We start from the raw sequence: 13,570 nt of genomic DNA, 5'->3' as shown, positions 1-13,570 counted from the left end.
TGGGGGTGGGAGGGCAGCTCCCCGCCCCCACCATCCCAGGGATCAGGCAAGTCTGGATATACCTGGTGGTGGGAATGGGAGACGTGCTACTGGCACCAGGTGGGTAGAGGCCATGATGTACAGGATAGCCCCCACAATAAAAAATAAAAAAGAATTATCTCATCCAAAATTTCAACAGTGTGGACATAAAAAGCTGACAGAAACATAAACTGGCTTATATGTACATAGTTGATATTAAATACAATCTTAATTCTTCTGCCAAAGTATATGTAGTTTATCAAAATGGTGTGATTGTCAAATTTTGATACTTAAAACCACTCTTTAAGTCACTGGAATAAAATTCAACAATTAAATGTTAGTTCATGACTTTTATTATTATTAACCCATATACAATTACTTGTCTTCTGGCTTGTTGAAGCAATAGGTCAGACAACATTTGCCACAATAATGTCTGTCGAAGTGGCTAGCCATAAAAACTCCAGCTCCACATTCATCTGAAGGGCACTCCCGACGAAGGCGACTGATTTTGCCATTCTCATCCACCTAAAAAGTACAGACCTGCTGTTAAGATAATTTTACAACATATTCTGAAGTCTAAGTTACATGACTCAAAATATTCAACCTTTAAAGTCAGTTTTTTGTAAACAAAGCATTCCAAATCCTCACTAGTAATTACTACAACAAAATAGTTCAGAGCCCATTAAAGTCTAGCCTTGTAAGTGGTAATACCTAAAAACAGATCTGACTTCAAAATCAGAACTTAGTTTGAAATAAACAGCTAAAGGTGAACCTCATCATTTGAAGCTTGTTCACAAATACCAAACAGAAAAGAAAACTTTAAAAGTCTAAAACCAGAGACGCAAACAAAATTTATTAACCTACAGATAAAAACATTTTTATTAAGTTGGCTCACCTTATAGTATTTCAGGACGGCCAGTTTAACCTTCTTTCTCTTATGCTTATTCTTCTTGGGAGTAGTATAAGACTTCTTCTTCCTTTTCTTAGCACCACCACGAAGTCTCAACACAAGATGAAGAGTGGACTCCTGTTAATGAAGAGGAGGAAACAGGCTTTAAAATAATTACATTAATGCTCATACTCCATTAAGAAAGGGACAATTACTTCACGCACCTTCTAACTGGAAGCAATAAGTACACAATACTACAAATAAGGAAGTTTTTTTGGGGGGGATTAACTACTTGTTTATAGGGAGATAAAAGAACACATTAAGTCACACCATGGGATGCAATCTACACAATCCAGAATGTGAGAAACTACAGCAGTGTTTCTGAAATGTTAACGCAGGAGTCACCTAGGCATCTACTGCTAATCTAATGTTATTCTCCCCCACTTTTGTGTGTTGATCAAAACTTACAAAATAAGATTTACATTTAAAGGACTGCTCTTTCCTCCAAACAGACCTTTTGAATGTTGTAGTCAGACAAAGTACGTCCATCTTCCAGTTGCTTGCCAGCAAAGATCAGTCTCTGCTGATCAGGAGGAATTCCTAATAAAAAATCAAGTCACATCAGAACAAGTGTATCTGCTTAGATTTATGGATAATCCTTAATCCAAAAAAGGGTATTAATAGCAGTCACTGATTTCTTACTATAGGCTAGGCATGATTTTAAATGCTTGCACAACTGACCTTAATACACGTTAATATTACCTTCATTTTACAAATGAAGCAGGCTGGAGAATTAAATAGCTCACCCGAATTCACACATGTGAAGAGTACCCCTGGTTGGCCCAATGCTCACAAACATTTGTTATTTCAAAACCATTTCACTTTGTCAATCCGACCTCTTCCCACCCCAACAGCAAGTATGTCCAGTAGGTAGGCTGGCACCACTACAGGTTAACTTCACTGAAACAGAAAATATTACTTGCCTTCCTTATCCTGAATCTTGGCCTTTACATTTTCTATTGTATCCGAGGGTTCAACCTACGAGTTTAAAAATGCAAATGTATTTATAACACAGTAAGAAACTAGAACGCCTAATTCGATTTGGAAATTAGCAAAGAACCAAGCCGGTGGAGGACTGAAGGCTACACTGCAAAGCTGGCCACTGACCCGGGGGAAGGCAACCGCCCCAGGTATGCCGCCGGCGAGCACACTTCCTGAGCCCAGTCCAGGGCGAACAGCGGCGGTCGGTGCCCCACACGTGCTCGCGTCTCCTTACCCCAACCGCGGGCCCCCTGCTTTGGCTACCTGACTAGAACTACTGAAGAGGTGATAGCCACTTTAGGCATCAGAAGCCAGCCCTCAGCGAACAACCCTCAATTCAGGGCCAGTTTTCAGAATCCAGACTCCTAAACATATTCCACTGCAGAGAGCGGCACGGGTTCCTGACTCCACTTCAGGTCCTTATTCCGGCCTTGACTTCCCCACGCCACCGGGCCCGTACCTCGAGAGTAATGGTCTTCCCCGTAAGGGTTTTCACGAAAATCTGCATCTTGGCGGCGATTCCACCTGAAGTTGAGGAAAAGGAAGAGAAGGGTCAGACCTGGAAACACACAAGTGGGAAGCCGGTAAGCCCGCGGCCAGAGAGACGCCCCAGAGCACACACTCACCGCAGATGGCGGATCGGAAAGGAAAGCAAAGCGCCGGCCCACGGGGTTTCCCGGCGCCCCCGCCAGAGGCCCCACCTCTTAGGTGACCACGCCAAATGCCGGACCGCTGGTACACCGGCTGTCTAACCACATGCCAGATTGGGCATGAAACTTACTCCTTCTCTCTAGCCTGAACTTGTTTCTCATTTTAACCCTCAGAATGGTCTCTAAATAGTAGATTTAAACAAATGAAAAATGCCTTTAAAAGGCTTTTCCCATACAAGCCACGTGGCTAGGAGGGTCTTCAAAAGGCGAGGTTAAGGGGTCCTCACAGAGGAAAAGGGAGGAGAAGGAACTGTCTTCTGGGAATTGTAGTTTTCCACTGCTTTCTTTTAGTTAGGACTACGTGTCCCAGGATGCAGTTCCACCCCTCCGGTCCCCTAGTAACTATCTCCAAGTGTTGGAGTCAGTGTTTGGAGAAAGTTGTTCAGGTGAGAAGGAAGGACGGGAGAGGCGGAGTAATGGTTTGAAGTGGAAACGGGTCGGAAATGACTAGTAGGAAAGGTTAAGAGGTAGGAAAACGATCGGGGAACGAAAGTGTCGTTCACTCACAAACAGAGGCGGTTAGGACGGAGGATCAGCGATGTGCCAGCAGACGCTTTGGCCTCCAAGGGAGGGGAATTCCCGGGGCCAGCTCCAGCCAAACAAGGATAGGTAGTAGCTTTACAACCTTGGGTTCATCTTTTTCTAACCTGTAGCTCCTCCCCGTTTTCACCCCCCCCCCCCCCCATCTGTCCTAGGCTGAGGAAGATTCTGGGCCTGGTGTAGCACTCCTTAGTGTGAAACATTTTAATATGTTGAAAACCTCAGGAGTTTTCAAATTTAAAATGAAGCCATATGGGGCAAGAAACCTGCGGACTGACAAGTTAGTTGTAGAATTTCCAAGTCGGGACATTCGGAGTGGTTGTGAAGGAAATCTTCCAAGAGGAAGAGTTTGGGAGTTTGTGCAGGGTTCTCTCCTCGCAAGGCGGGCCAATTAGAAGCAAGTTACACCTTCCTCTGGCCTTTCTCCACTGCTCAACCACGGAATCTTCTAATATACCTTCCTAATGTCTTCTCTGTTTATCTCTCTATGCCCTCTCCTCTGCATCCCCAGCTCCAAATTCAGGCCTTCCTTGATTTTCTCCTGGAAGAGTTGTCTAACTTCTCACCTCAGTCTTTCTCCTTTTCTAACCCATGCTCACTTTTGCCTCCAAAACATTCTAAAAAGTAAGGATGATTATGTCATTATTCTACTTCACCTTCAAAATAAAATCCAAATTCTTTATTATGATATTCTGCCTCTGCCTCCCTTACAGCCTATTTGGTCAAACCCATTACTCACTTTACACTTTAATGACTGAGCTAATTGAAGTTCCTAGCTTACCTCTGTCATGCTTTGGCACTTCTGAAAAACCTATTTCTTCTTCCTGGAACATTCTTCGTCCCATATTCTGCCAACTTGTCTCCATCTTTACAAGAAAACTCCTTCAAAGAGTTGTCTATACTCATCGTCTCCAGTTTTCCCCTTCCGTTGATTGAACCTACTTCTGTTAGGTTTTTGTCCCTGTCATTCCAGTGGAATAGCTCTTCTGGGTCACTAATCACCACCATGTTGCTCAATTCACCGGTCATTTAATTTTATTTGATCTGTCGGCATTTGACACAGTTGATTACTCCCTCCCTTTTTGAAACATTTTTTTTCACCTGACTTCCAGGATACCGCTCTCACTTCTACTTCCATGGACACTCTTTTCCAGGCTGTTTTGCTGCTTCTCTTGATCTACCAGACCTCTATAAATTTTGGAGTACCCCAGAGGCCCAGTCCTTGGACCTCTGCATTTTGACATTTCCCAGGTCATTTTCATTCTGTCTCATAACTCTATTTATTTTATTTATTTTTAAATTTTATTTTAAGTAGGCTCCATGCCCTGTGTGGAGCCCAATGTGGGGCTTGAACTCATGACCCTGAGATCAAGACCTGAGCTGAGATCAAGATTCGTACACTTAACCAACTGAGCCACCCAGGTGACCCATCTGCCTCATAACTTTTAAATACCATTTATATGCCCATGACTGATAAACTTATCTCTCACTTAGACCATTCACTAGAACTCTACCTTCACATATCCAGCCGACTACTCAACACCTCTCGTAGGCAAGCCCGAAGTCCTGATCTCATGAAATTGCTCTTCCCATCTCTGTAAATGGCAATTCCCATCTTCTCATTGCTAAGGCCAGAACTTTATGGTCATCCTTGACTGCTCTTTCATATCCACATACCCTCTTAATGCACAGCAAATTCTTTTTGGCTTTATTTTCAGTGTACAGAACACTTCTCACCACCTCTACTGTTACCACCTGATTCAAGCTACCATTAGCTTTTGCCCAGATTATTGCAGTCACTTTCTAACAGTTCTTCCAGCTTTGACCCTTGTCTTTCACAGAGCAGCAAGAAAGATTAAAAATGTATGTCAGCGTCACTCTTCTGCACATAGCCCTCCAATGGCTTCCCACATCACTGAGAATGAAGCATAAATTCCTATAAGTGAGGCTGTTGCTCCAGCACTGGAACGACAAGGCCATGTTCCAGCCCATTGTTCCTCTTGCCAAGTCTGCCTAGTGAAAGGGGACACCTTTTTCTAACCTGTGCGAAGATGCACCATGGTGGGGGGAGGGGGCTGGTAGTGGTCCTGCCTTCAAGGCCTTATATCCTACATGACCTGGCAGCTACCTCTCTGACCTTACCTCTTTTGTTCCTTTCTCATTCTCTTCTAGCCCCACTGGCCTTCTTGCTGTTTGTCAGAGATGCTCTCCTGCTTTGAGGCCTTTGGACTTGCTGCTCTGTCTGCACCAACCACTCTTCCCAGGAATCTTCAAACTACTTTTTAAAATGTCACCTTATCAGTGAGGGCTTTCCTCTTTCCCAACTTAATGCCTTGTATAAAATAGCACCCTCCCACCTTCTTTCTAGTCCCCATTCCTTGTTTTGTTCGTTTATACAACTTAGCCCCATGTGTCATCTGTATTTGTGGGTGTTGTCTGTCTCTCAGAATGTAACTTCTCGGGGGTTAGGGACTTTGTTTTGTTCGACGCTGTATCTTTAGTATCTAGGATAGCGACAGACACAGTAGGTGCCCCTCCCAATTTACTGAATAAATAAATGCAGCACAACATAAGCATTGCCTTAGGTGTTGTTCCATTAGATGTTTTTCCTCATGTTTCCCTGCCCTCTCCCACAAACTAGTGAGGTGCCCCTCTGGACTTTTGGAGCCCATTGTGCCCACCTCTGTCGCACTGCCCTCTCTGCTCTGTAGCAACGGCTTATTTAACTAGTCCAATGGACTTGACTGGGAACCTTTGTGACTTGTTTTCTCTGCATCCCTACGTGTCTAGTATGAACGAGTGAGTGAAAGGTAATCTAAGTTGGTTTATGTGACTCTGGGACATTTTGTAGATGCTGAGAAAATCACTTTAGCTGTGTTCTGGTTTGAGGACACCACAAGTCATGTCTTCTGAGCAGACCAGATTATTGCTCGGTGATTATTAAGCATTTTTTGAGTATGTATTCTGCTAGAAACTACTATGTATGCACTGGAATGCATATACGTAGGGAAGGATAATGGGGCGTGAGAACATCTTGGTTCCTGCCTACCAGGAGAGATAGAGAATGTAAGCAGAAAGTCTCTATTACAGAGTGGCTGAGTGATAGAGGAAGTGCACAGGACCGTGGGACAATGTAGAAGTTGACCCAAGTTTAAGGGAATTCAGGGCAGCTTTCCTGGAGCTGTATAAGCTGAAATCTGAAAAATGAGTAAAAGCCAAGTAAATGAGAGTGGTAGTAAGAGTGTTATCTTGGAGGGGCAGGGAGTGTTGAAGATGGAGAGAGGGAATGCAGAGATGGGAGAGAATTATGCAGGACTCTCAGCAAACTGATGGGAGAGGGGATGGCAGTTATGAGGAGGGGAGGGGCATGAAAAGGCGGACTACCTGGTTGGTATAGGGCATTCATAGGCTAAGTAAAGAAACTTGGATTTTATCCTAAGGTTAATAGGAGGCCACTGGTATTCACATGTAACCATTAACTCCCCAGTGGTCACACCCATTCCTTCCTCCTTTGACTATTATCTTTTACTATCTGAAATTACATTGTTTATTTATAGTCTGTTTCTCATACTAGATTGTGAGCCCCAAGGAGCCAAGAACTTTATCTTATTTATTACTGAATCTGTAGTTATAAAATAATGCTGGCATTTAGTAAACAATAAATATTGATTGAATGAATGAATAAGGAAATTGATTTCTCACTTTGGAAAACTGTTGATCCATTTGTGGATTATTACCTATTGGAACTACTTTATGTTCATTTATAAATTGGTTTTTCATTATCCAGTTCATCAATATAAAGTAAATTAGATCTTTTAACTTTGAAATTATTTTGGTGTCTCCTTCCTCCTGCGTATGACCTGTGGGCAGGATTTATAGGCCATATATATCATTTTAGATAACCAGACATCAATTATATCACTAAAACATGGTAAAATTGATTTAGACATTTATTCATCACAGCGCTACTTATTATAGTGGAAATGTCCAACAGTGGGGGAATGATTAAGCCAAGTATGCACCAGGGGGCTCAGCCAGTTAAGCGTTTGCCTTCGGCTCAGGTCATGATCTCAGGGTCCTGGGATTGAGGAGCCTCGCGTCAGGCTCTCTGCTCAGAGGGGAGTCTGCTTCTCCTTCTCCCTCTGCCCCTCTCTCCCCTCCCCTGCCCCGAATTGTGCGTGTACTCGCCCTCCAAAAAAGTATGTGTATCATACCATGAAATACTACACAATCTTTAGAAGTCATGTTTTTGTTTTTGTTTTTTTTTTAAAGATTTTATTTATTTGTGTGTGTGTGAGAGAGAGAGCACAAGCAGGGGGAGTGGCAGGCATAGGGAGAAGCAGGCTCCCGGTGGAGCAAGGAGCCTGATGCAGGACTCTCTCCCAGGACGCTGGGGTCATGACCTGAGCTGAAGGCAGTTGCTTAACTGACTGAGCCACCCAGGTGCCCATAGAAGTCATGTTTTTGAAAACTATTCAACGACGTAGTAAAGTGTTTTTTATATTCAGTGAAAAGCATGAGGATACAAAGCTGAATATAAAGTGTGATCCTAATTTTTATAGTTATAAAAATTCCAGTTTTTATAACTGGAAAGAAATATACCAAAATATTAAATAATCATTATGTTTGAATAGAGGATTCTGGATGATTTTTAGTTTTTCATTAATTTTCTTTGGTTTATATTTTCCAAATTTTATATCTGAATGTGCATGGGTAGGGGAGAAGTTGGGAAGAGTTCAATGTTTGCCTTGCCAGACATTTTTCAGCAAGCCATGGGTTCTGTTTGATGTTAACGAAGTTTTCAGGAATCAGCTTCTGTGTCCAACTCTAATTGGATAATGATTCTTTACTTAAAGAGCAATGGAATGTAGCTGCTTGAAACTGTGCTAGAAAAGGACTGTTATCTTCGACATCATTGATGGATGGATTTTAGCAGAAGTTCTGACTTCTTACTTTTTAGTTAGTAAGTTTATTTGAAAGATAAGAATTATAATAAAGTTTATCATAAAATAAATTCATGAGGTGTTCGTAGCTGTCATGACTAGGCCTGGGCCAAGTAAGCACACCGGTAGAGAAGTATTTGACCTTGTTTGTATCATGAGGAGGCTTCCAAACCGGGTTTCTCATGTGAAACAAACAAAATGGTAAACCTTCTGTTAGAAAGTATTGAATTAAGCATAAGAAACCGTCCAGTCACGTGACACATAGGCTTGGTTGCTAAGACAAGAGGTCCTTACTGACTGTGTTCGGTATTTCTACCCCAGAGGCGTAGCACTTGACGGTACACTAGGTTAGACCTTTGAATTCTTAGGTTGAGATATTTATCTCCAAGATTCATGGGAAATTTTTTTCCCGTGACAAATACACATTTTACGCCAGTTTTAATTTACTGTAAATTTTTTAGCAATGACTTAATTTATTTTAAGCTTCAGATCAATTGATGGTCTTTTTTTTCTTTCAGGCTTATCAAAGTTTTGGCTTTGTTGCAAAAGCAAGTCAAGACTTAACTCTTCTCTGGTGAACAAGTGTGCAGATTGTGACATATGTCGATCCAAGAAATAAATAAACATGCAGTTCTCCCTCCTATCATTAGTAGAAGTGACAAGGAATTTTTGGAACGTATGCAAAGATACATAATCACAGAAACTGAAAGAGTGGGCTGTGATGAGGAAGGACCTGCTGATGAATATTACATCATATACCGAAACGTTTTTGATAAGGTATCATAACACTCTTCAGATGAGGGAGTTTTCATGGGGGTAGCAATGGTCTATCTCGACAACTAATATTCCTGCCTTAATAACATCACCGCTTGTTTGAGTACACTTCATTTGTCAATTTTGAGAAGTTCATCCAGTGTATTGGGAAGGGATGAATGGGGAAAATACAGTGCTGGATTTCTATCACTAGATAGTTAACGAGTGTTTCGATTGTTTTAGCTTGAGTGCAGCCTGTCAGTTTTTGAGCAACAACTTACTTGTGCCTTCTAACATCAACTTGGCCTTTTATCTAAAATATCTGATTTGTTAGGAATTGGGCTGCCAAGCAGGAACCTGGTAGTTGTTGTTTTAGGTTTGTGATATCATTAAAGTCTTGGCTTAGATTTGAACTAGCATATTAAGTTGGAAGCCTTTGTGAGTTAGAGGTCTAGATAGGTCCGGTAAACAAGAGGTTTGACTGGACTGAACACTGGAAATAGATGAGTTTAGAAAGTATTATGGCTTTATATAACATTTGATTTTGCTTTTTAAGGTTTTAGAAACACTTGTTTTTCCTATAAACAAATGCAGTTTCGCCTTTGGTTCTCCCCCCATCCCTTTTTTAAAACCCCCTTGAAAGATGCCCTGGCAGTAAAATAAGTGAAATCAGCATCTTTTCCTCCTTACCCAGAAGAAATAATTATTTATCTTAAGAGTTTTGTTGATTATTGGTTTCTGAGTAGAACAGCCACAGGCAAAACAGGAACTTAGTCTTTTGTTTAATTTTTAAACACTATACACTATGAATCTTATTTCTCCTCTAATTAAAAACAGTGCATCACTCTAAGGAAAAATGAACGCAAAGTAGTGATCTATACCTACAAGTGGATTAAGAAAATTGATGAGTATCCATAAGGGTAAAAATAAAGAAGCAGTCTTTTCTTTTCAGTCATCTCGAAGCACTGTCTTTTAGAATTGGCACATTGGCAGGTTAGCTTCATTTTATATGTTGTTATGATCAGTGATACTGCTTTTGAGTCATTAAAGAATATATTGGATGAATGTTTAAAGGCAGTGTTTTGAATGGTTTCATCAATATCAAGAATCATGCTAAGACTCTGCTTACCTCAAACCAGCAGAGGAAAGTTATGACGGTGACACGCTTATCTTTGCATGCTCGAATGCTGACACTTATTGGAGTTTTCTTACTGGAAGAGTTGTTTGCTTTAAATTAGTATAGTTCTAGTGAAGTCATTTTGGAGGTGGTGTTGGTTAATTTAATTCTCAGAGAAAAGACATGGGAATAAATGAAAGATAATATCTACATCTATAGTCCTTTTCTCCCTAACTCCCAAGGTTTCCATGTGGACTCTCTGTCCATTGTACATTATAAGTTATACCTTTGTGCCTTGTAAAGAATCCTATTCTTCAGGACTGAGAGGGTGTCTGAAATAGAAATTATTTGGAATTTAGAGAAACTTTTCTTCTAGTTTCTCAAGATAATCAATCTTTTCATTTTCATGTTATTCCAGCACACTTGATTGTTAATAAACTATTAATGACTGCCTTCTCTAATCTTCCTTCTTTCCTTGGAAGTATCTAATTGGGCAAAGATGAAAGTATTAACTTGCATCTCTGAGTACTTGAAATCAGAGAACAAATACCAAATTCTGCTTAGAATCACCCATAGAGGATTTTATCTGGCGAACTTTGCCTGAATCAAAGCAAGGAGGACCTGAGACTCCTGTAACAAGAATAGAGGGTAGGTTATAGAAAGAGCCAAAGACAGTAAACAAGGAAGACCAAAGCTAGGAAGGGTGAACTTCTACAGAAGTGGGTGAATTATGGAGGCAACTGTCCTCTGGAAATGGCTGGTTTTTGTGTTTCTGGTAGCCTGTACAAATAGCCTATGTCCATATATAGGAGCTGAGGTGGAATGACTACCCTTCCTCATCTCCCTCAGACCCCTGTATTTACCAAGTCTCTCGAGTTTAATGCAAACCTGCCTCTCAAACTTGAATGACGTAGAGGCCAGGAAGGCTGTATGAAAGAGTTAAGTGGGTTGGCTATAAGAGAATAAGGAGTCATGAGAACTGTGGCAAAATGAAGAACCAATTCAGTCTAAAGCTCCAGCTGATTACTGCCATTAAGGAATGGGGGTTCATGTTGGTAGAGTTTTCAAGAGAAGCTGGAAATATAGCTTTTGGTGAAATTTCCTGCCTTTTAAAATATTTTGTGAGTCAAGCAAAACTGGATTCTACCTGTAGCATGCCAGTGTGCTTCCTTTACTTTTATGCATTTCCTGTGCATTCTTAACGGTTTCCATTAGTGTTCTGAAATCTGTGTCTTCTAACAAGCAGGTATGGGAGCTGATTGTGGTGTCACTTCAAGTCTTTTCTCTCCATTAACGTATCCAAATTATATTGGATTGTTGTGGCATATCTTAGAGGCATGTGAAGTGGCGAATGGCCAGGAACAGTGGGGTATTTAATTTGGAAGACTACAGACTAATGGCCTCTGTTTCATTAAAAGTTCCTGGGTGGCCGTCCTCCTGGTTTGGGTAGATGGGTAATATGGTCTTGTCAAAAAGACAACCAGTATCTCCCACTCACATATCCTTTACTAGTATTTACCACCGATCTATAATCTCTTTGTACTATTTCTTGATAGACCAGATCTTTTCCAGACCAGATAATTTTTTCTAGATACAGTTCAGCTAACAGAAAACCGATGGGGGATACTAGAGACTAGAGATGTAGCTGGGGTAAACAGCATAAGTATAGCTTTCGGAAGAAACTATGGATTGATCATTATTCCCTATACATATTGATCCTTTCTAAAATCCTCATGTGCGGAATTTGGAAACTGTAAATTATAATTTTTTGTTTTTTAACTTAAAATGTTAATTATTTTTGCATGGGTAATGCATACACAAGATAGGAAGGAAAGGAAAGGGAAGGGAGGAAGGAAGGAAGGAAGGAAGGAAAGAAAGAAAGAAAGAAAGAAAGAAAGAAAGAAAGAAAGAAAGAAAGAAAGAAGGAAAGAAAAAGGAAAAGAAAAAGAAAAATGAAGGAAGGAAGGAAGGAAGGAAGGAAGAAAGAAAGAAAGAAAGAAAGAAAGAAAGAAAAAAGGGGAGGGAAAGGGAGAGGGTAAGAAAGGAAAGGAAACCAATAAAGAAGAATATACAATGGAAAATCAGGTCCTTTTTACCTCAGACCCTGCTTTCTCTTTGCTTCTCTGCAGGCACCCACTGTTTCTATTTTCTTTTATTACCCGTCTAGAGATATTCTGTACTTATACACACCATTGGAAACCATGAATATGTAGCAGGTTTTCTATAGTTGCACTTGACATCTTAGCAATAGAAATGTAATTGGGAAATTGAGAGTACTGATAAGCCAGCAGGAGCTGATAGGTTAGAAAAACAGAGAAGTGAAGGGAATCCAGGATTTTAAGGTCTGAATGAAGCCAGAGACTAAATTTGGAGATAGTAAGGGATGATAGATAATTATATTTCAAAGATCTATAATTGAGATAATTAGACCTGCTATTGGTTTTAACTGACATCATGTGATGTACGTGTTCCTACTGAGTAGAGCAAGAATGTTTAAGCTCATACTATTGAAATGATTCACAAAGTGCATATTGAGTAAATATTAGTTGTCTTTAATATCTTGGGTATTAAAATTTAAGACTTCTAACTGCTCATCATGTTTCATTTAAGAAATAATCTACAATGCTGTTTGCAAGGCTTTTGTTCTATAATCTTCTAGAAAAAATTCAGTACCATAGGCAGAAAAATCATGTTTCAGGTAATAGAGCATGTCACTGCATACAAATCCATTCTTACTTCAATCAAAAAAGAATATGATGCTTTTATTGAGACAATGAAGGAAAGCCAAAGAACTGTATTTTGTCTTCATGGAAAACTTAAAGCTTTGGCAGCAGAGCCCATGGCACTGGTGTATCACAGGAAAAGAACAATCCAACTTGAAGCCAGGTAAGTGAGTATATTAGTAAGTAGCCCAAAAGATGATAATTGTTACTTGGTTCTATTACCTAGTCAATGGAACTTACAAAGAGTGGTTCTTAGCCCCCCAAATCCCAAGCATTGTAAACAATAAGAGATTCTCAACTAGGTTTATCATAGCGAAATTGTCAAAGATAAGGAGATCCTAAAAGTAGTTACAGAAAGAAGTAACCATTTGATGCCTTCGCTTCCGTGTTGTAGCATATATCACAATTTCATTACTTTTTATGGTTGAATAATATTCCATTGTATGAATATACCACATTTTTTCTATTTATCTGTTGATGGATACTTGGGTGGTTTCTACCTCTGGCTATTGTGAATAATGCCACTATGGACATTCATGTAGAAGTATGAGTCCCTGCTTTCAATTCTTTTGAAAGTCTGCTTACTTTCTTTTTTTGAAAGGTTTTATTTTATTTATTTAGAGAGAACGTGAGTGGAGGGGAAAAGAGGGAGAGAATGAATCTCAAGCAGACCGCGGAGCCTTACACAAGCTCGATCCCTCCACCCTGAGACACAACCCGAGCCGACATCAAGGGTCGGACATTTAACCGACTGAGCCACCCAGACACCCCAAAGTCTGTCTGCTTTTAACATTCTCTTCTTCCACAAGCATAAGTTTTTTGGATGAAAGCCAAAG

General features: G+C 40.4%; 2 protein-coding genes across 4 annotated transcripts in view; one reads left to right on the top strand and one right to left on the bottom strand.

The window, feature by feature from the left end:
* Positions 1-353: 353 nt before the first annotated feature.
* On the bottom strand, positions 354-2,614 carry RPS27A (ribosomal protein S27a). The gene is made up of 6 exons (XM_026485740.4): positions 2,575-2,614; positions 2,409-2,473; positions 1,891-1,945; positions 1,422-1,507; positions 914-1,045; positions 354-543 (listed from the first exon to the last, which is right to left on the bottom strand). The coding sequence occupies exons 2-6, from the start codon at positions 2,454-2,456 to the stop codon at positions 394-396; spliced, it is 471 nt and encodes a 156-aa protein (XP_026341525.1). The 5' UTR covers positions 2,457-2,473; positions 2,575-2,614; the 3' UTR covers positions 354-393.
* A 323-nt stretch (positions 2,615-2,937) lies between these two features.
* CLHC1 (clathrin heavy chain linker domain containing 1) overlaps positions 2,938-13,570 on the top strand; it is a 34,414-nt gene continuing 23,781 nt past the window's right edge. The window contains exons 1-3 of one of the 3 annotated variants that reach the window (XM_026485750.4): positions 2,938-3,044; positions 8,660-8,918; positions 12,710-12,897. In XM_026485750.4, coding sequence (XP_026341535.1) covers positions 8,742-8,918; positions 12,710-12,897 — 365 coding nt within the window. In that variant the 5' untranslated portion in view covers positions 2,938-3,044; positions 8,660-8,741. Of the gene's footprint in view, positions 3,045-8,659; positions 8,919-12,709; positions 12,898-13,570 lie in introns of those variants that run through there. The other 2 variants (XM_057309271.1, XM_057309272.1) reach the window with 2 other exon arrangements.

Source organism: Ursus arctos, unplaced genomic scaffold (assembly GCF_023065955.2).
Source record: "Ursus arctos isolate Adak ecotype North America unplaced genomic scaffold, UrsArc2.0 scaffold_8, whole genome shotgun sequence".
In the NCBI taxonomy this organism is placed as follows: Eukaryota; Metazoa; Chordata; class Mammalia; order Carnivora; family Ursidae; genus Ursus; species Ursus arctos.
Note: the sequence above shows the minus strand (reverse complement) of the source record. Positions and strands in the feature narration are given on the sequence as shown.